Source organism: Peromyscus eremicus, chromosome 14 (genome assembly GCF_949786415.1).
Source record: "Peromyscus eremicus chromosome 14, PerEre_H2_v1, whole genome shotgun sequence".
In the NCBI taxonomy this organism is placed as follows: Eukaryota; Metazoa; Chordata; class Mammalia; order Rodentia; family Cricetidae; genus Peromyscus; species Peromyscus eremicus.
Genome location: NC_081430.1, coordinates 25,406,174 through 25,429,680, shown reverse-complemented (window position 1 = coordinate 25,429,680; position 23,507 = coordinate 25,406,174). Strand labels below are relative to the sequence as shown.

The window sequence follows — 23,507 nt, the reverse complement described above, 5'->3', positions numbered from 1 at the left end:
CTTCCCCTAACCTAGACATCTGAACAGTTTACCATGCCGGATGTGAATCTCCTCTTGGGGAGCAGGCGTCAGACCCAGGTAGAAAGCAATGGTTACTCATAGTAGACTTCCCACTGTTGCAGCAGTGGGTTTATCTTGCATGTCTAGTTGATTCTTGTTTTTGTTTTTTACTTTCCTTTTTTGAGACACGTTCTCACTCTGTATCCCTGGCTGGCTTAGAACTTGATCTGTAGGATGATCCACTTGTTTGTGTCTCCCAAGTGTTGGGATTAAAGACATGTGCCACCACACCCAGCCTTAGTTAGTACTTTTGGACACAGCAGTTACAGGTCAGTAAGACCGTTAGTGACAATTTCCCCAGCAGCCAACATAGCACCTTCTGGCACTGTGAGGGTGAGCAAGAAGGAAGCATCTAGCTTATTTCCACCTCGACTTTTCTTTTTTTTTGGGGGGGGGGGTTTCGAGACAGGGTTTCTCTGTGTAGCTTTGCGCCTCTCCTAAAACTCACTTGGTAGCCCAGGCTGGCCTCGAACTCACAGAGATCCGCCTGCCTCTGCCTCCCGAGTGCTGGGATTAAAGGCGTGCGCCACCACCGCCTGCCTCACTTCGACTTTTCTATACCCTGTGACCAGGGCTTTTGGTAACTTAAGTCATTGGGTCTTCTCATCTAGTTCTGGTGGACAACCAACAGCAGTGGTGATCCCTTTGTTGTTTTAGGAGTCACAGGAGCCTCCCTGGCCAACAGTTCATAGGGAGGGGGACCACTTGGCACTGGGATTTCCATTCAATAATCTATGGCTTCAGGGAGTAGCTTTAGCCACTCATACAGGGTACCTTATTTTTCTTCTTTTTTTTTTTTTTTTTTTTTTTTTTGAGACACAGTTTTTCTGTGTAGCCCTGGCTGTCCTGGAACTCGCTCTGTAGATCAGGTCGCCTTCCAACTCAGAGATTCACCTGTCTCTGCTTGGGATTAAAGGCGTGCACCACCATGCCCTGCCAAACCTTTTCTTTTAATTAATTAATTATTTATCTTCTAATTAGCTTATCAAGTATCATATTTTCTTATCTTTTTTCTATACATTGTTAGTATATACTTCCTTCTCTGCACCATCTCCCTACCCAATTCTCAGTATTCTTCCTTTCACTTCCATACCACAAGCATTCAACTACCCCTATACCTGTTGTGGCTACGTTGCGAGACCCCCAGCAAGACCACCACAGAGCCGATAGCCGATGCAAAACACACTGGTGTTTATTGATAACAAGCAAGCTCAGGCTTGGTCCGCATCCAACACACTGGCTGGCCAGATGAAGGAGGACGGCCCTGAGCTCTCAGGGTGAAGGGTTTTTAAAGGGAAAAACCGCAAACAGGGTGGTACAAGCCTTGGCGTCATATGATTGGGTGAGGGTGTGTAACCTTTGAATTTACTGGTTGGGGGTTGCAATTATCATTTTGGGGTAGGCCTGGACAAGTCCCAGGCTTTGTCCTTGAGCTGCCGTGGGGGCTGGCTGGCCTTGCATGTACTGACTGGGGGGGGGGGGTGACTCAGTGGCCTAGGCTCTGTCCTTGAACTACCATGGAGACTGCCTGGCCTCACACGTTCACATTGATCCATGCACGTAGCTCTAAGTTGGTGAGGGGTCCCAGACAGTAAACAATCAGAGTACGTGTAGAAAGGGAGCTACTGCAAGGACTATGTCTTTCGTTCATGGCCCTCCCAGAAACTACTTGCTTAATTAAGTCTTAGGAAACTGAAATTGAGGCCCAGTCTCTGAGAGAAGACTGAGCAGCCTGTTATGGTGTCTGCTTGATCCTTTTATACCCTCTTTAAAAGGATAAAGACTTGGGCTGGAGAGATGGCTCAGAGGTTAAGAGCACTGGCTGTTCTTCCAAAGGTCCTGAGTTCAATTCCCAGCAACCACATGGTGGCTCACGACCATCTGTAATGAGATCTGGCACCCTCTTCTGGCATGCATACATAATAAATAAATCTTTAAAAAAAAAAAGGATAAAGACTCTACACACACCTACATAAATGCCCAAATATAAAAGTGCAAGCAAGCTAAGACTCTATGTGAGAAAGAACATGCAGTGTTTGTCTTTCTCAGTCTGAGTTATTCCACCTAATATTTTCCTACAGATTTCAAAATTTTGTTTTTCTTTATGGCCAAACAAAATTACTACATTGTGTATATGTGCCACGTTTTTATTATCCTTTTATCAGCTGATGGACATCTAGGCTGATTTCATTTTCTTGCTCTTATGATTAGAGCAGCCATGAACATGGATGTGCAATTATCTCTGTGGTATATATATATATATATTTCTTTAGGTAAATGCCTAGGAGTGGTATAACTGTTATTTTGAGAAATGTCACTGATTTCCATAGTAACTGGACCAGTTTATACTCTCACCAACAGTGAATGGGTCTTTCTGTTTCCTTCACTGTAACAAGTCTTTCTCTGTCCGGCCAGCCAGCTCCCAAATAATGACACAGAGACTTCTTTTAATTATGAAAGCTTGGCCTTTAGCTGAAGCTTGTCTCAATTATAATGTAAATTAACCCATTTCTTTTAATCTATGTTCTACAGTGTGGCTTTTTATTTTTTCCCTTATTCTGTACCTCTAACTCCTTCCATGTCTGGCTGGTGACTCTGCCTTCACCTTCCCAGAGTCATCTCTGTGCCTGGAAGTCCCTGCTAACCTTCTGCCTAGCTATTGGCCATTTAGCTCTTTATTAAACCAATCAGAAGGCATCTTGGCAAAGACATCTTCACAGTGTACAAAAAGATTATTCTATAACACTTGACATCCTCACCAGCATTGTTGTTTTTCTGTTTTATTTCTCTCTCTCTCTTTTTTTTTTTTGGTTTTTCGAGACAGGGTTTCTCCGTGTAGCTTTGCACCTTTGCTGGAACTCACTCTGTAGCCCAGGCTGGCCTCGAACTCACAGAGATCCTCCTGGTTCTGCCTCCCCAGTGCTGAGATCAAAGGTGTGCACCACCACCGCCCGGCTCTCTTTCCCTTTTAAAAAAAAAAATATGTGTATGAATGTTTTGCTCACATGTATGTCTGTGTACCATATGCATGCCAGGTGCCCTTGGAGGCCAGAAGAGAATGTCAGAACCCTTGGAAGTAGAATTATGGATAGTTGTGAAGCCACCATATAGGTGCTGGGAATTGAACCCAGGTCCTTTGCAAAGGCAAGAACTCTTAACTGCTGAGCCATCTCTCAAGCCCCTCATTTGCTTTCTTGATGATAGCCATTCTAACTGAGATGAGCTGTAATCTCAAAGTAGTTTTACTTTGTGTTTCCTTGGTAGCCAAGGATGTTGAACACTATTAAAAGTATTAATTGGGCATTTGAATTACTTTTCAACTTTTGACAACTCTCTGGCTAGTTCCTTAGTGTCCAGATTTTGTTTGGTTGGTTTCTTTCTTTCTTGTTTAAGTTTTTGTGTAGTTTAGTTTTTTAAGCTTTTTTATGTTCTAGATATTAATCCTCTGTCAGATATATAGCTGGTGAAGAATTTCTTTCATACTGTAAACTGTCTCTGCACTCAATATTTCCTTTGCTGTACAGAAGTTTTTTGGGTTTTTTTGTTTGTTTGTTTGTTTTCCGAGACAGGGTTTCTCTATGGAACAGTCCTCTGTCCTGGAATTTACTCTGTAGACCAGGCTGGCCTCGAACTCACAGAAATCCGCTTGGCTCTGCCTCCCAAGTGCTGGGATTAAAAGCATGCAACACTACCACCCAGCCAGAAGTGTTTTTTGTTGTTGTTGTTGTTTTGTTTGTTTAATTTTATGAGGATCCATCGGGAGTTGATTTTTGTGCAGGATGGGAGATAAAGTTCTACTTTCATTCATATGAAACACTAACATCCTAACACTGTTCATAGAAGAAAGTTGGCCTTTCTCTAATGTTTGTTTTTGACATCCTCATGAAAAACCATGTGATGGGAGCTGTGTGAGCTAATATATGAGTCCTCTATTTTATTCCATTGTATCTACTTATCTGTTTTTCCAACAGTATCATACTGTTTTTATTACTATAAAGTATATTTTAGCAATTTGAAGTCAGGCATGATGATACCTTCAACATTTTTCTTTTAGCTCAGTTAAGCTATCTGGGATCTTTAGTGCTTCCATATGAATTTTAAAGTAGTTATCAATTTCTGTGAAGGATGATGTTAGAATTTCCATGGGGATATATAAATTTATAGATTGGTTTTGGTAGGGTTGTCATTTTCACAATATAATTCTTCTAACTTATGAGCATGGAAGACCTTGCCATCTTAGTGTCTTCCTCAAATTCCTTCTTCAGTGTTTTAATGAAAAAGTTTCATGTTCTGTTGAGATGTATTAGTGGCTTAAGGCCTTTGCCATCAAGCCTGATGACTTGAGTTTGGTTCCTGGGAACCCACATAGTCGAAATAGAGAACTGATTCCCGAAAGTTATCTTTTGACCTCCACATATACACCATGGTGCACACATACTAAAAATGCAATAAAAATCAATTGTAAAAAGAAAAGACCTTCTTGGTTAGATATATTCGTGTGTGTGTGTGTGTGTGTGTGTGTTTGTGTGTGTGTGTGTGTGTGTGTGTATTGAGGCTGTTGTGAATGGGGTTGTTTCTCTGATTCATTCTCAGTGTGTTTATCATTGGTAATAGGAAGGCTACTGATTTTTGTATGTTAAATTTGAGTCCTTGCATGTTGCTGAAAATGTTCATCAGCTCTAGGAATTTTCTGGTGGATTCTTTAGTCTCATGTATAATGTTGTAGGGTAGCCACCAGAGAAGACTGCTTGGACATGGGTTTAAGCCAATAGAAGGTCTTTATTAGCCAGCCATGTGACTATATTGTGTGTTCGGAAAACTGTGTAGCCCTGAGCCTTTCTCAAGGTGAGCTTTTAAGCACAAAAAAACATGTTCTGGGTTGACATACTTCAGTTAATGAGAACAGTTAGCCAGAAATGGAACTACAGAAGCAAAAAAGCAAGGTTAGTATATTTAGAGACTTTCCTAGAACTATGGACTTTAATGGATTGGGTATTTGTTTTAGTTTTGGCAGGTGGTGTTGTCTATGTGATGACTCTTATGGTTTTACTTTCATCATGGAGTCAGTTGTACTAAGGTCTGGGACAGTGTTACCTACATATAGAATCATGTCAAGTGTAAATAAGGGTACACTGACTTAATCCTTTCCTGTTTGTATCTGTAAGGGGAAGTTTCTGTCCACAAGCTGCTTCCCAAATAACCAACACAGAGACTTAATAATAATTGTAAATGAATATTAATTGTAAACGATCGGCCAATAGCTCAGGCTTGTTACAAGCTAACTCTTACATTTAAATTAGCCCATATTTCTTATCTATGCTTTGCTACATGGCTTGGTACTTTCTCTTAGTATGGCATGCCCATCTTGTTCTCTCCGCATCTTCCAGCGACTCCTTTGACCTTGTCCTTCCTCATCCCATCATTCTCAATTTGGCTTTCCTGCCTAACTTTGTCCTGTTCAGCTATTGGCCAGTCAGGTTGTTTACTAAACTAATCATAGCAACATATATTCACATGGTGTACAGAAGGATTATTCCACAACATGAATCCATTTTACTTCCTTTTCTCTTATAAGTCTTATAAGTCTACAAACACTATATTGAATAGGAGTGGAGAGAGCAGCAAACATTCTTATTTCTTGTCTTGGTGGAAATGTTGCTAAGTGTTCCACCATTTAGCATTTTGTTGACTATAGATTTGTCATATGTCACCTTTATTATGTTGAGAAATATTCCATTCCTAGTTTATTCTGCATTTTTCTCGTGAATGGATATTGAATTTTGTCCAAAGTGTTAAATGATCATGTGATTTCTATGCTTGAATCCATTTATGAAATTTATACCATTTATTGCCTTAGATATGTTACATATCTAAGAATAAAACCATCTTGATCATGATTAATGATTTTTCTGTTAATGTTATTTAATTTGGTTTTTTAAGTTTTTTCTTGAAATTTTCTGCATATATTTATAAGAGAGATTGGTCTGTAATTTTATTTTTTATGTCTTTCTAGTTTTAATCTAACTGTTTAAATCTGTTTAATTGTTTATCACATCTTGGTTTATTTTTGGTAGATTATAAGCATTTAGAAATTCATCCATTTCTTTTAGCTTTTCTAACTTAGTAGAATAAGTTTGTAAGGTGAGACCTAATTATTTTTTAATCTCAGTGATATCTGTTGTAATTGCTCCCTTTTCATCTGTAATTTCATTAATTTGGATCTTCTTTTTCTTTTAGTCTAGCTGAAGGTTTGCCAATTTTCTTTATCTTTTCAAAGAAGCAACCCCTTGTCTCACTGTTGTTATTATTTTATTGTGTGAATTTCTGCTGTGCTCTTAGCCATTCCTTTTCTCTGGTGCTTGGGATTTGGTTTGTTCTTTACCCAGAAGCCTAAGTTATTTACTTAAGATTGTTCTGATTATTTTATGTAGGAAGTTAGAGCTCTAAACTTACCTTTAGGACTGCTTTTATTGTGTCTCAGTAGGTCTTTATTGTGATTTTGTTTTCATTCAATTCTGGAAATTTCTTTTTTTTTTTTTGTTTTTTGTTTTTTGTTTTTTAGACAGGGTTTCTCTGTGTAGCTTTGTGCCTTTCCTGGAACTCACTCTGTAGCCCAGGCTGGCCTCGAACTCACAGAAATCCACCTGGCTCTGCCTCCCGAGTGCTGGGATTAAAGGCGTGCGCCACCACCGCCCGGCCAATTCTGGAAATTTCTTAATTTCTTCAAATACTCATTTATCATTTAATAGAATGCTGTTTAATCTCCATGTATATATGTTCTAGGGTTGTTCTTAATGTTGATTTATAGTTTTACTTCATTGTGATCAGATAGGATACCAGAAAATAGTTCAGTTTGCCTGTGTTTTTGAGACTTGCTTTGTATCCTAATGTATGATCTTTTTTGGAGAACATTCCAAGGGCTGCTGAGAAAAGTTTATGTTTTGCATGGAATATGTTTTTGGATAGAATAGTCTGAAGGTGTCTGTTAAGTCCATTTGATATATGATGTCATTTAATGCAAATGCTTCTGATTGTTTTCTGTCAATAGTTGAGAGTAGGATATTGAAGTCACCCACTACTGCAGTGCTGGGGTTAATGTGTGACTTTACATCTAGTAGTATTTGTCATATGAAATGGGTGTGCTTGTGCATATATGGGGCATATATGTTAAGAATTCTATATTCTTGATGGTTTGTTTAGTCACATGAAGTGACTTCTTTATCTTTTCTCATTAGTTTTGTAGTGAAGTCTACTTTGTCAGATGTTACAACAATGATATCTGCTTGTTTCCTAGGTCTGTTTGCTTGGAATACCCTTTATATATCCTTATATCTATTAAATAAATAGTGTCTATTTTTTTTGTGGTGAAACAGCGGGAACAAAAAAATGGTTCCTGCTTTTTGATCCAGTCTACTTGTCTGTATCTTGGTTTGGGAAATTGAGACCGTTAATATCCAGAGCTCTTATTGAAAGCTGTGTACTGATTCCTGTCATTTTGTTGATTTTTGTAGTGTTTTTTTTGTCCTTTCCTGATTAACTATTATTCTGGTGTGACTTTGTTTCCTGTGGATAGGTTGTTTGGTTGTTTGTTTTTTTCTTTTTAGTCTGGAACATTCCTTTAAAGTAGCTTCCATAGAGATGCCTTAATGGTTGTAAATTCTGTTAGCCTGTTTTTATCATAGAAAGTTTTTACTTCTCCTTCTAGTGGGACAGATAGCTCTGCTTGGTCTGGCAGCATTTGTGAGTTAGCAGTTGGCTTTTAAAACTTGAAGTGCATCTTTCCAGGACCTTCTACTTTAAAGTTTCAGTTGACAAGTCTGCCTTTATGTGTAACTTGATGTTTTTCTCTGCCACTTTCAATATGCTTTCTTTGTTCTGTATATTTAGTATTTTAATTAGGATTCAAGAGGAAGTTCTTTCTGGCCTTATTGTTTGGTGTCCTGAATGCCTCCTTTATGTGGATGGGCATCTCTTTCCTAACTCTAGGAAATTTTCTGTTATGATTCTTTTGAAATGTTTTGTGTGTCTTTAAAATGAAATTTTTCTCCTATGCCCATGACCTTTAGACTTTGTCTTTTCATGTCACATGAGTCTTGGAATTCCCACTTGTGCATTTTTATGACCTTCATTTTGCTCTTACTGGGTTGTTGCAGTTCCTCCATCTTGCTTCCAGCTCAGATATTTTTTTTCTCTCTTTCATCTATTCTGTTGGTGAAACTTTGCACAGAACTTTTAATATGACTTACTGTTTTTTCATTTCCAGCATTTCATACTGATTTTTCTTCAGTAACATTTTGTTGAATTTTTCTTTCATGCCTCACATCTTTATTCTTATTTTATTCAAACATCTATATTCTTCATCTGTAGTAAATCTTTTTATGGAAGCATTTTAATAGTAATAATTCTCAATACAGCAATAAATGTAAGTTATAAAATGTGGCTTATGAGAAGTTATATTTATATTGAACTTTGCAAGAGTAAAGTGTCATGAAACAAAGAATGCTACCATTTAGAAGTAATGCAACTAAGACAGATCTTTGTTCCTTCTGCTTGAATAGCTATCTACTATATTCTTTTTCAAGGTATTTACAAAATATTTGGAGATAAAAGGTTTTCGGGGGGGGTTGATTAATAGTTAATGAAATAAGTTTGTGAAATTGTTTTTATCCCTATTATGTGAGATGAGAAATACATTAATGTTGTGGCAAAGTAAAAAGTAACATTGTTTTTCTTTTTTTTCCTACTTACTAGGCATTTTTATTACCAATTTGTGAAGCAGCAGCTATGAGAAAAGTAGTAAAAGTGTATCAAGAATGGATTCAGCAAGAGGAAAAGCCTTTGTTTATGCAAGAGCCTGAAGAAGGTCCGCTCATTTCTTCAGATATACCTTGCCTTGAAAACGTCACAGACCATGATATTTCCATAGAAGATGGAGAAAAAAGAGAAGAGGTAAAATTATAAGATGTATATGTTTTAATGTAAGTTCAATAGATTAGAGTTTTTCAAAAGTATAATAGTGTGCTGATATAAATATGTTTAAAAAGATAAAGTATCTTTCAGTATATATTGCATTTTATTCATAGTATTTACTTCAGTACTCTTTTGCAAAGTTCTGTGATGTATTTTATTTTTATTTTGATGTCACAATCTAAAAGCAAAAATAAATAAATGATAATGAGGTTATGTTGTGTAGATCAGGGCTTTGTAAACTTTTTCCACTGCCAACTTTTTTACCCAATAAATTCTTATACAATCTAGTGTATATCGGTGTATAACAAAGGTATCTGGGTAGGCCGGGCGGTGGTGGTGCATGCCTTTAATCCCAGCACTTGGGAGGCAGAGGCAGGCAGATCTCTGTGAGTTCGAGGCCAGCCTGGTCTACAGAGTGAGTTCCAGGACAAGCACAAAGCTACACAGAGAAACCCTGTCTCGAAAAACAAAAACAAAAACAAAAAAACCCACAAAGGTATCTGGGATAAGTAAGGTGGCACACACCCTTAATCCCAGCACTCAGAAGGCAGAGGCAGGCAGATCTCTGTGAATTTGAGCCAGTACATAGCAAGTTCCAGGCCAGCCAATGCTACATAGTCTCAAAAAAAAAGACATCTGAATCATTCATTAAGAATAAATCATAAATTTATTTTCAAAGTTTTATATATGTATATATATACATATAATTTTACCATTTATTAAAGACAAAAGCAAATTTCTACACTAATGAAATGGATATGAAAAGAAATAGACTTGTCTGAGTATTTGATACTGGAGGACATGAGCATGTTCAGCATTTTTAATAGTTAATTGACATTTTTATTTTATAGTCATCAGTGCTAATTATTCCACTTTGTATAAATATGTAGTGCAAAATGTTGGAAGTATCTCTAAGACCATTTTAGAAATTGTTGGAAATTCTGTCTTAATGTCAAGCTAAAATTCATTTTTTATAATTGCTATTCAAGTCAGCAGCTTAACATCAATTTAAAAGAAATTAAACATTCTGACATAGTCCAAACCAAAGAAATACTAATTTGGCACTTCCATGCTGAGGAATGACAATATGAAAATATTAAGTTTTTATATTGTCTTTGTTCCATAGTTATGCCATTATATTTTCCAAAAGCAGGAAACTTTGCATGCGTAGTGAAAACACTGCAATTCATAACACATCGTAGTCCTGAATCTCAGTGGCATTCATGGGTGTTCTGTGGTGTAAAGACATGCTCAGTACAGATTGTGTGTACTGTATGTTCAGAGCCAGGACTGTAGTCCAGCCATGAAATGCAGCACAGGCCAGTGTGCCTGGAACAGCTTGGATTCATTATGTATTTGATTTTAATTTTCTGGTGTACATTCAGAAACTGTTCACTATTGTAAATTGTTCACTTATCCCCATCCATTTATGCAGCCTATGGTTAAGAAAGGGTTGGGGTGCATATCAGAGGTGGACGCCGTCATATTTTAAACATGTACCAAATCAAACTTGATGTTAGAGGACATACCTTTGTGATGGTTATCAAATTATTGTTCCTTTTCTCAAAATATTGTCTGCTAATCCTCTGAATGGCTACCCACCACAAACCAAAATGTTTTGAATTCTTCTCTAGACTCCTTTGCACTAGAGCTAACTGTAGAATTCAGAGTTTTCCTGACTTGATAAAATATATTGCTGGTGATAAGAAAGCCTAGAATTTATTCACAGAGCAGAAAGAACAGGGAGCAGAAGTAGTGCTGGGTCAGAGTCCATTTATTCCTTAGACCTAAGCAAATTTTCATCTTTGGGTTGTTCAACCCTTGTCATGTAGCTGACTCTCAAGGAACTAGACTGAGATGAAATTTAGGAATATAAAAGACTATCAGGCCAGGCAAAAGTGGTGCATACCTTTAATCCCAGCCCTCTGGAGGCAGAAGCAGATGGATCTCTGTGAGTTCGAGCCCAGTCTGATCTATGAAGCAAGTTCCAGGACAACTAGAGCTACACAGAGAAACCCTGTTGTTGTTGGGGGGGTTTTACTCTTTTAGGGGCCCGCCACCCAACTTCCAAATAAATCACACATGGAGGCTTAGTCTTAATTATGAGTGTCTGGCCTTAGCTTGGCTTGTTACTAGCCAGCTTTACTTAAATTATCCCATGTAGCTTTTGACTTTGGGCTTTTACCTTTTTCCATTTCTGTATCTTTCGTTATTTCTTACTCTGTGGCTTGCTATATAGCTGGGTGGCTGGCCCCTGATGTCCTCCTCCTTCTCTGTCTACTCTTTCTCCTTCCTTCCTCCAGATTTCTCCTTCTGTATATTCTCTCTGCCTGCCAACCCTGCCTGTCGTTTCTCCTGCCTTGCCATTGGCCATTCAGCTCTTTATTAGATCATCAGGTGTTTTAGACAGGCACAGTAACACAGCTTCACAGAGTTAAACAAATACAACAGAAACAAAAGTAACACACCTTAAAATACTCTACCACACCCTGTCTTGAAAAACAAAACAAAAGACTGTGTTTTTATTAATTTACCTTTCTATAGTACAAAGTCTTTTGAATTAGGAGAGGAGCAGTTGGGTGATGTTTCTTTTTTAGCTGTTAATTTAACCTCACCAATGGAGTTTAATCAGGATAAAGACACATGAATGAATAGAGCGGTTCTACATGGATTAATTGAATGAGGGATTGTAACATGAATCTTAAAAGGTCTTGTTAATAAAAACAAACCTGGAGCCAGCTATTGGGGTGAATGCTGGAAGATCAGAGAAACAGAACAAGCCACATCCAACCTCACCTTGCCAACTTCTCAGCTGATCCTGTTTCCTCAGACTGAAAGCCTCTGAGTCCTCACCCGAATGGATCTCAGTTGAACTGCTGCTCAAAAGCCTAAAAGCTTAAAAGGTTCTAGTTCCTGGTCCTCAAGCCTTATAAACCTTTCTGCTTCCTGTCATCACTTCCTGGGATTAAAAGCATGTGTCTTTCCCAAGTAAGACATGAGATCACAAGTGCTGGATTAAAGGTGTGTGCCACCATGCCTGGCTTTTTCCAGTGTGGCCTTGAACTCACAGAGGTCTGGATGGATCTCTGCCTCCAGAAGGCTAGGATTAAAGGCTTGTGCTACCACTGCCTAACCTCTATGTTTAATATAGTGGCTGTTCTATTCTCTGACCCCCAGATAAGTTTTTTGGGGTATACAATATATCAACCACAAGGGATTGTGGGTGGGGAATGCAGAATCTGCCTAGAGAGCCTAGACTGACCTCAAACTGCCAATCTTTCTTAGTGTTTTGAATGATGCTCTGTATAAGATGAGGAAATGTTTAAGTAGTATTACTGAGACAGTGGTAGAAGCAGACTAGCATGTATGAGGCCTTTGGTTCAATTTCCGACTGCCCCCGAAAAGTAAATAAAAGAAAAAATGACAAATACAATTGTATTATATAAATTGTTTTGATTTGGGGTTTTGAGGATTTTTTTTTTTTTTTGGAGACAGGGTGTCATGTATTCCAGACTGGCATCAGTCTCACTATATAACCTAGGATGATTTTAAATTCTTGATCATCTTGTCTCAATTTCCCAAGTACTGGGATTACAAATATATACCATCATGCCCAACAAAGTATATAAAATTAATCATATAATTTGTGAAAGAGAATTCATAGTACTATTAGGTATTAGTAAGAAATATCAAATATTTCAGTTATGGTAGAAAATACACCTATCAGTCTAAATAATATATTTTCCACAACCCTTTTAGTTATACTATGTGTACACTGAACCTACCATGCATCATTTATGTGGGAATAATAGAATAAACTGTATACAGAATTACAAACAGGGGCCAGACATGGTGGTGCATGCTTTTAATTCCATTCCATTCTTCTGTCTTAGGGGACAGAGGCAGATGAATCTCTGTGAGTTTGAGACCAGTCTGATCTACATAGTTCCAGGACAGCCAAGAGCTACATAGTGAGATCCCATCTCAACAAAAACAAAAACAAGCAAGCACACAAACAAACCAAAACCAAACCTCACCAAAAAATAAAATAAAAACAAATAGAAGTAATCAATGGGTTGAGGGAAGATGAGTTGATAATATAGATGTATTGATAGGCACATCTTTTGTTGGTTGTTCATATAATTATTGCCATCAGCAGTGTGAATTTTCAAAGTGCCAGTAGCTCTTGTAAGGATATTAACCCAAATGATATAGTCACTCATTGATTGACATCTGATAAGTTTAATATATATTACAATTGCTCAAAATTTTGGTGTTACAAAGTGAAATTATAGATTCAGATAATTAGGAGTGGGTTTTTATTCACATAGCATTTAACATGTTTGGAAGACACTAGGCTATTTTTCTGTGAGTTTTCAGTACTTTTGTGCACCTTGTAGGATTTTTCTAGTTATTTCCTAGTTCAGTAACTCCCAGTGGCATTTTCCAATAAAGTACCTCCAAAATGTTCAGAATATCCTGTAAAGCAAAGTATGCATTATAAAACCGTATTACTACTGTGATCCTAGAGTATGAAAGAGAATACTTTATGTTCTGCCTGGAGGTGATAATACAGTATAAAAAGCAGATAGATCAATGGGAAAGGAACCATAGAGTATAAATAGCATCCACAAAGGAGTAAGGGACTTTGAAAATACTTTTCTCTAGCTTTAGATAAGAGTCATTAGGAGAGAGTGATAGGAGGTATGACATAAGCAAGGCTTAGGCTCTGTTCAGTAACTTGTGACACTTCGTTAGGTACTGTTAGTGCACTTTGATTACTTTCCAGACATTGGAAAACCTTTGAAAGTAGCATGAATAGTTAAATATTTTAAAAGGATTGTACAAGACCAAGTCAAGAGTAGACTGGAAGCCAATCTGGGTCAAGCAGACCAGTTAGGAAGTGTTAGCAAAGTCCAGAGTGAGATGGGAGTACCTGAAATAGGATCATGGAAGTTGCAAATGACTGTAAGAGAGAACATACATATGTTAGTTTCTCTGTTTGTAAAACCTGTGGGCTTTAATGATTGCCATCATGGAAGGGTGGAAAGTGAAAAGTTCAGATTTGTTAGTGGAGACTAATGTGGCTGCAATAGGTAGAAATGGGAAGTTTGTGGAAAAGAGGCTTATCTTTATACTTGCAGGTCATTTAGGAAGACTTTAGAAGACATGTTGTCATAGAGATACAGACCCCAAGAGAAAGGCTGGGCTAGAGCATGGAGCGTCATATTGCCTCCTCATAGAGCTGAGTTGTTTCTATTTAGGACAGACTGCTAGACAAAACTACATGTAGTAGGTGTACTCTATGCCAACTGAAGGAAGGCAGCTCTAGAAAAATATTGTGACAAAGGGCTGGGAATGTCACTGTGGCAGAGTGCTTGCGTAGCAGACGGAAGGCCCTGAGTTGGATCCAATGGCTCCTGTCTGTAATTCTAGCCTTTGGGAGACTGAAGCAGAGAGATTGTTGACAGTTCAAGGCCAGGTTGGGCTACAGAATGAGGCCCTGTCAGGGAGGGAGGGAGAAAAGGAGGATACTATTAATGAATGTTCAAAAGCATCAGCGGCTGGGGGAATGACTCAGTGGATCAAGTATCCACACAAGCACACATGGGTACAAGTACCTGTACACACCTGTGCACACACTTGCATACAACACACACACACACACACATACACACACACACACACACACACACACACACACACACACACACGCACGCTCGCGCACCCTACAACACAACAAAACAGGCTCTTACCCAAGGGAACTTGTAGCCTGTACTACCTAACAGCACCAAAACTTGGGCAGAAAGCTTCATAGTTGTTTGTTTTTCATTACAGTTATAAGAATTGTACTGTTCTTAAAAATCTATTTTCAAGTTATGTAGATTCTAGCATTTAATATAGAGTAGAATTGATCTTTTACAAAGCTGTGAATAGTATAATATGATTGTCGAATATGTGAGAATATAAACAGACAAATGACTCCATGTATGATATGATATTAACTCTAGTTACTCATTGTCCATAATTTTTTACTTTGTTAGAATTTTTTACAGTGAATACACATTACTTGTATAATCAGTTAAAATATCTTTATTTTTTTATTTATTTTTATTATTTTTAGTTATGTGTAGGTATGTGTGTCTGCATGTGGGTATGTGCACATGAGTGCAGTTGCTCTCAGAGGCATCAGAGTTCTGTGGAGCTGGAATACAGACAGCTGTAAGCTTGCTGATGTGGTGCTGGGAACTGAACTCGGGTCCTCTGGAAGAGCAGCAAGTGCTCTTCACCATTGAGTTGTCTCTCTAGGCCCCTAAAACAATGTATTTATGGAAAGAAACAGTTTAATAGTGGGATCTAATAATTTCATACACCTTTTATGTTACTTACTTGTAACAGCATTCTCATTGATGAAATATTAAAAAGCTTGATATTTTTCTTCAGGAAAATGGGACCAATGTTTCTGAGCATGTTCGAAATTCTAGTTGGACCAAAAACGGTTCATATCAAGATGCTTTTCATGCCTCTGAAGAAGCCACAGAACAAAATATTCAAGCTGGTACACAGGCAGTTTTGCAGGTGGGTAGCTTTATACTTATTTGTGTGTGTGTGTGTGTGTGTGTGTGTGTGTGTGTGTGTGTGTGTGTGTGTTTATAGTTCCTGGGATTAAACCCAAGGCTTTGTGGCATGTTGGGCAGGTTTTCTACCAATGAGCTACATATCTAGCCCTTTAGGTTTTTTAAAAAAACCAAAACAGTCATTAAAGATTTCAAATGCCTATAGTTTGAGATTTCAAATATAATAAATTCATATATTCATATTATATTTATATATAATTCACTACTCACATCTATGAGTTGTCATTATACCATATTTGTTTTTCATAAAATGCATACTGACAAACATTACATAGTTCATAGATGAAAAATAGGTTCAAATTCAAGACTAATAAAGGAAAAGTAAATTGATTAGGAAATACGATTAATTTTGATTTTGTATTTAGTGTGTGTATGGCGGGTGGGCAGGTGTGTGCTTGCCATGTGGCAGTCAGAAGACAACTGTGGCAGTGTATGTATTCTCTCCTAACCGTGTGGATCCTAGAGAGCAGACTTGAGTCATCAGGCTTGGCAGCAAGGGCCTTACCAACCAAACCATGTCACCAGCCTCACAGTTTCTAAAAACAGAACATGTCACATCCTCTGTAGACTTAACAATTACAATGTGATAATTCACGTGCTGGGCGGATGTGCAGAAATAGGAATTCCCAGTCACTTCCTGAGCTCCATCTGCACATCTCACCTGAATGGCTGCATGCTTCATTGTGCTTTCCTACCACTCTATCGGAAGTCTACCCTTTAAGGATGTGCAGGGCTGTGTTCTGTTCCCTTCTCCTTTGCCTTCCCCTTCAGTCTTGCCTTTGTTCTGGTGCTTGGCACAGCCCAGGGCCCCGGCCATGCTGCTTGAGCATCCTGTCCCAGAGCTGTGCTCTCTCCACTGCTTGCTTCTTGTCAGAGCCTCTTCCAAACTCTATTTGGTGGAATCAAAATCAAAAGGCCTTTTTCATTTTTATTTTTTTGAGGCAAAATCTCACTATGTAGACCAAGTGGCTTCAGACTCCCAGAGGTCACCTGTCTCTGCCTCCTCCTTCTAGTCTCTTTCTTCCCTTGCTCCCTAGTCTGTTTTCAGTGCTGAGCAGGGGATCCTGTGGACCTCCTTCCCGTGGCTTTTCCTTATCAATACGCAGCAGCAAGTCAGGTCTTTGTTAGGGTGTCCCAGGCTGTCTGTCCACCAGTACTCTCCAGAGTGTCCCACGTGCTGGCCCACTGCGAAATGGAAGAATTGAGGCTGAGAATTTTCATGTTCAACCATTTAACATCTCAATTCTCTTAAAAAGTTGGGGCTTGTTATATTTTTTCTCCCCCCTGTGCTTTATGACAGGACTGATCTGTAGAAGATAAAGGAGCCCGTTCTCCCTCTGTTAGTACAGGGAAGAAACCTGTTCTTTATACCCTGGCTTTTTTTTTAAACAAATCTCCCACTGCTCTCCCTCTGACTTACTTCATTCTGTCCTTGTTATTACTCCTCATACAGGCAAGGCAAGCTCGCACTTAGGACCTTTGAGCTTGCTGTTACCTGTGTCTGGGATGCTTTTCTCGGGGTTTTTCTCCCCAGTTTGTGTTTGCATTTCTCCTCACCCCCTTCCCTTCATCTGTGCTTACTGAACTCCAGGGACATTTAGGAGATGGGAGGCCCTTTGTCTCTTTCTTTGTACGTTTCTTTTGTCGTTTGAGATTGTAATGTAGTTACACCATTTCCCATTTCCCTTTCCTCCCTTTATGCTGGTCCTTGCTCTTTCAGATTCATGCCTCTTCTTTCAGGGAAGAGCATGTCATTTACTCTTGTCTGTTGTTGGTGCTTCTCAAGTGCTCTTGCTGTGGATACATTTGTTCAACTTTTTGTAAGTGCTTGTTTTTAGACTGTGGTAGTTTCTGCCTTTATCTTGGTTTGTTAACTTTTTTTTTTCCTTTTTTTTTTTTTTTTTGGAGACAGGGTTTTCTGTGTAACAGCCTTGGCTGTCCTTTAATACAGAGATCCATCTTCCTCTGCCTCCTGAGTGCTGAGATTAAAAACATGCGCTACCACTGCCAGGTGTTTGTTAACTTTTTAAAGTAATGAATTAAATGCTAAATTCTTTTCCTGTGTATCTTGAAATGAGCATACTTTGATTTTCTATTTTAACTCATTGATATAGGGTATAGTACTAGATTTTTCTACATTAAGGCATCTTTATATGTCTGGATTATACTCTACTTCATCATAAAATAATGTATTTTGTTTTGTTTGGATTGTTATCTTAAGATTTTAATCTATATGTTCACAAGAAATATTAGCCTTTTATTTAGCTTTTCTATGTAGTTCTTACTAAGAACATTATATTTTTATTTAGTAAATTGGGTGGATTTCTTTTTTCTTTGCCTCTGAACAACGATAAAGATCATCTGCCCTGAAGGTGGAGCAAGAATGCTCAGAGCTCGTGGTCCAGGCCTGTTTGCTGGTTTGGGATGAGCCAGCCTGCCTTACCAGCTGTTTCTTTCATGCTGTTTATATATGTGTCCTTTAAAATTCCTTCTTAAGTCCGTTTTGGCTACTCGTGTTGTTTTTTTTTTTTTAAATAGTCCATTTCATTTGAATGTTATTGCCATATAGTTAATCACTGAATTACCCTTTTACAATCCTCTGCTGAACCTCATTCTGTTTTCATTTTATTCCTAATGCTTCCCTAGTCCTTTCTCTTGCTTTTGTTTTTTCACATCTGCTAGGTTTTCAGAATTTGCTCTTTTCAATCTTAAAAGTGTGCTTTAAAGAAGTGTGCTCTTTTTCAAATGAGTGTACAACTTTGTGTGGTAACATAGTACTTCTAGGAAAGAGGAGGTGTGCATAGAAAAAGTAAATGGTTTTTATAACACTGTTATAAAAATGTCATAGATGCAGTGTTCCAGCCTTCCAGTATGTCTGAGACTAACCTTGGGTACATGGCAAGTTTGAGGCCAGCCGGATCTATATAGGATCCTGTCTGAAAGGTAAAACAGAACACAACAAAAGTGAAGCAGAGCAGATTGTTCTTGAGATCCCCTGCACACAGCTGCTGCATTGTGTTTGTCTTTACAGCGGCGTTCAGAAGGCGATCACAGCTTACAATGAATGTGTAATAAGTTTAATTAGGATATATGGTAATGGAATCTCATAAATTATAATATGTAGCCTGTTATGTAAGGTTGTTATTGCAAGAACAGATGTACACATAAAAATAAACAAGAAAATAGTTAGGTTTATACAACTCAGAAAAATTTTCCTGGTTTAGTTATCTTTTTTATTAAGCTTTTTTACTTACTGTTGTCCATGGCTATGCTTATAAACTTCTCACTTTAGAAATCCTGTTTTTAATATGGATCCATTTCTTTGAGTGTTAATGAGCTTAAATATCAGATGCCAAAATAGTAGTAGAAATAGGAATATTTAGTAATCCATGGTGGTTTTAAATTTATTCTAGATCACCCAGTGATTAGTGCTTGTTTCTCTCTCTCTCTCTCTCTCTCTCTCTCTCTCTCTCTCTCTCTCTCTCTCTCTCTCTCTCTGTCTCGTGTGTGTGTGTGTGAGAGAGAGAGAGAGACAGACAGACAGACAGACAGACAGAGTCAGAGAGACAGAGAGACAGAGACACACACACAGAGTCTTATTCTTTATCCCAGACTGTCCTCATACATGCAGCCCTCCTCCTTGTCAGCTTTCTGAATTCTGGGACTACAGGTATGAACCAGCATGCCAGACTAATTTTTTCTTTAAATAAGAAATTTACCATTCAGCCAGGTGTGGTAGCTTATGCCTATAATCTTGGCACTCAGAGGCAACAGCAGCTGGATTGCAATAGATTCCAGGTTATCCTGGTCTACGTAGTGAGTTTCAGGCCAGCCAGGGCTACCAAATGAGATCTTGTCCTAAAGAAACAACAAAAAAATAGAAACTACCATGGAAATTTTATTATGAATAATTAATGATTTCTCTTATTATAGGTGTTCATTATAAACTCATCAAACATCTTTCTTCTTGAACCTGCAAATGAAATAAAAAATCTTTTGGATGAGCACACAGATATGTGTAAACGTATTCTTAACATTTATCGATACATGGTTGTGCAAGTATCAATGGACAAAAAGACCTGGTAACAATTCTTTATCTTTATATAGTTATTGTTCTCTGTATAAATATAGTAAGTTTTCAAGGAATAGTGTCTATAAATAGGGTGTGTTACAGTATTAGAGTGCTCCTATTACTGAATGAATACACACAATTATAATAGCTATATCCTTGGGTCCTTTTTAAAATTTTATTTCATTCATTCATTCATCCATTCATTCATTCATTTTGGAAAAGGTCTTGCTATCTATGTAGCCCAGGCTGACCTGGAACTCTTGACTCTCCTGCCTTAGCCTCCTGAGTGTTGGGATTACAATTGTAAGCTATCACAATTTATTGATTTTGAGACAGAGTCTCATTAAGTTGTCCACCCTGGCCTTGATCTTGCTCTGTAGCTCAGGCAGGCCTTAAATTTATAATTTTCCTGCCTCAGCCTCCTTAGTAGCTGGGAATACAAGCCTATAATTAACCTAACCAACATCTATTAATGGACATGTAATTTTTTTCTCTGATTTTGGGGTGAGAAAGTTTAAGACAATGAATATCCTTACATCTATTAATTTTTTGAGTCAGTTTTAAAAAGTGGGAACACTTGGTTAAAGAAAGTACTTTATGTTTTGCTACTTAGAAGGAAATGGCTTTAAAGATTTATATGTATATAAGTGTTTTGCCTACTACATGTATGTAACTACACTATATGCATGCCTAGGTTGTGTGGAGGCCAGAATAGGGCCTCCGTCTCCAGACCCCCTAGAACTGGAGTTACAGAGCCTTGTGAGTTGCCGTGTGGGTGCTGGGAATTGAACCCGGCTCCTCTGCAAGAGCAGTCAGTGCTCTTAACTGCTGGACCATCTCCCAGCCCTCTAGCTTAATTTTAAAAACATTCTTTACTAAAAGTCTGTATAGAATTGCATATAGAAATACTTATGAACATATTTGGAACACTTTGTGCTGAGACATTTCTAAGCATTTCCCATGCACACTCATCACATTATTCTTTAATAATGTGTGTCTCCTTGAGTTTGTCACAAGGAGATTAAATGACTGGTCTTTGTTTAAGCAACTCAAGATGAGTGATAAGCAGTTTGAATTATAATCTTCTCCTTTCAAAAAGCATCCTGTTTTTCAAACCAAACACCGAGGTGTACGGTGGTAAACCAGCACTTGGGAGGCAGAGGCAAGACGAGGATTGCAAATTTGAGGCTCACCTGGGCTACATAGAGCTATACTCTCTCTAACACAAAAGCAGGAAATCATACCAAACCGAAATATTGTTTTCTCTTTTTCTTTTTTTCCTTTTCCTTTTTTTTTTTTTTTTTTTTTTTTGAGGGGGATAGTGCTTTCAAGACAGTTTCTCTGGGTAGCCTTGGGTGTCCTGGAACTCTCTCTGTAGATCAGGCTGGCCTCAAACTCTCCAAGATCTGCCTGCCTCTGCCTCCCCAGTGCTGAGATTAAAGGCATGTGCTACCACTGCCCGACATGAAATATTCTCTTTGTGGTAAGTTTCCAGTTAATGATGAGCCAGGAATCTTACCATGTGGAACACAATTTTAGACTTTATTTCATTCTTTAAATTTTTTTTTTTTTTTTCGAGACAGGGTTTCTCTGTGTAGTTTTGGAGCCTGGAAGTCACTCTGTAGCCCAGGCTGACCTTGAACTCAAAGAGTTCCTTCTGCCTCTGCCTCCCAGTGCTGGGATTAAAGGCATGCACCACCACCGCCTGGCCTTATTTCATATTTTTAATTAAAATTTTAAATTTTATTTTTATGTGTATGGGTGTTTTGCCTGCATTCGTGCCCGGTAACAGCAAAGGCCAAAATATACTGGATCTCCTTGGACTGGAATTACAGAAGATGTGAGCCACCATGTGGGTGCTAGGAATCAATCCAGGTCCTCTGGAAGAGCAGCCAGTGCTCTCAACTACTGTCCAACTCTCAAAATGCTTTTCAGTTCCTTTAAAGCTGAAGTCATAGTGCCTGTTGACGGAGGTATGGGTGAGCCAGCCCTGAAGCTGTGGGCATGGGAGAACTGTCTCCATTACTCATCTGTCTTGTGGCAGCATGAGTTGGGGAGAGTTGCCCCTCCCTGCACCGCCCATCAATACCTGAGGCAGGTAGGAGAGCTGGCCCTGTGGTCATAAGAGCAGGAGGGCTGTCCCTACCCCTCACCAACTACAGCGCTTGGAAGAGCTGCCCCTGTACCTTGCCTGGGCAACACAACAGAGCTGATCCTAATAGTGTAGGTGTGTGAGAGCCAACCCTGAGGTGAATGCAGAAGAACTGGCCCCACCCCTCCCTTATTGCTGCAAGAGGTGAATTAGCCGAGGCAGTGCCGGAGAGGGGACCAACCCTCAGCTGCTCTGCCCCAGAACCAGAAATATGACTTGGCCCATCCCAGCATCCACCCAGTTGTGATTTGCTGGAGCATGTGAAGGGACCTGACTTGCAGACTCCACAGACTGCTTTACCACAGTTCTCAACAGTGGCCATCCTTAAAGCTGGGCCTAGACTGGGACTGCAAAAATAGCCTGTGTGGAGGAGACTCTCATAGGGACTCTAGCTTGCCTCTATACTCAACTAGAACTCTCTTGTTAGTTTTCTTTCTTTTCTCTTTCTCTGTCTGTCTGTCTGTCTCTCTGTGTGTGTGTGTCTCTCTCCTTTTTTTCTTTCTTTTTCTTTTCTTTTCTTTTTTTTTTTTTTTTTTTTTTTTTGTGAGACAAGGTCTTAACTGTGGTCCCAAACATACCACCCCTCCTGGCTCAGTCACCCGAGGATTACAGGTGCATTCCACTATGCCTAGCTATCAGCCTCATATATTGGTATGTTGATGAATTTGTTCCCAAAATACCAGGTGTAGTTTTATGTTGTTTGTAGGAAGCATCTAGGAGAAAGTGTTAAGGTAAAGACAGTGTTAGAATTGGTTCCATTTCCAGTACACATGTAGAGCAAAAGATTGGGAAAAAATTGTTGAATGGGGCTAGAGAGATGGCTCAGCAGCTAAGAGCTCTTTATGCCCTTCCCAGGGACCTGAGTTCAGTTCCCAGCACCCACATTGGGTGGCCCACAACTGCTGGTCACTCCAACTCCAGGGGATCTGATGTTCTCTTCTGAGTTCCTCAGGTGCCTGCGCACATGTGGCATACACTCACACAGATACACATATCGAGATATAAATAATTTTTTAAATCCCTGAAACTAAAAGGGAGGAAAGGGTGTGGTGGCAAGCTTCTGTAATCCTAGTACAAGGGAAATGGAATCGGGGTTAGGAGTTCAAAGTCACCCTTGGCTACATAGGAAGGAAACAAATGGGGGTGGGAGGAAGAGAAGCAGTATCGTTGCCTCTTCTCTTTTTCCCAAGTGTCCCTTATATAAAATTTGTACCTGAAGGTATTGTGCCCTAAAGGGTTTTATGATGACTCACTTCATAAAGGCTTACAAGCGTTAATTCTTAATATTCAAAGAGTCCTAGAAACTTGATAATCTTTCAAAGATTTTAGTATTTGAGTTATTATAGTGACAAGGTTCTTTTCAAACAAATAAATATGAAAATTGATCACTAATTCAAAGCAAAAGGAAATATTAACAGATCTTCTTACTTTAAGGGAACAGATGCTGCTCGTCTTGCTCAGAGTCACGGAGTCTGTACTGAAGATGTCATCACAAGCTTTTCTACAGTTCCAGGGGAAAAAAACCATGACCCTGGCAGGTCGACTTGCAGGACCACTTTTCCAGGCAATAAAAATAGATAGATGGATAGAAGTGTGTTTGTTTTTAAAAGATTCA

At 38.8% G+C, this 23,507-nt stretch overlaps 1 protein-coding gene across 4 annotated transcripts in view; it reads left to right on the top strand.

The window, feature by feature from the left end:
- Positions 1-23,507, top strand: part of Ralgapa1 (Ral GTPase activating protein catalytic subunit alpha 1) — a 221,331-nt gene that overhangs the window by 67,146 nt on the left and 130,678 nt on the right. For all 4 annotated transcript variants that reach the window (XR_009382814.1, XM_059279417.1, XM_059279419.1 and 1 more), the window contains exons 11-14: positions 8,812-9,009; positions 15,475-15,609; positions 19,602-19,750; positions 23,327-23,456. Coding sequence is in view for 3 of the 4 variants with exons in the window: in XM_059279417.1 (XP_059135400.1) it covers positions 8,812-9,009; positions 15,475-15,609; positions 19,602-19,750; positions 23,327-23,456 (612 nt within the window). In the remaining variant the exon portion in view is untranslated. The remainder of the gene's footprint in view (positions 1-8,811; positions 9,010-15,474; positions 15,610-19,601; positions 19,751-23,326; positions 23,457-23,507) is intronic.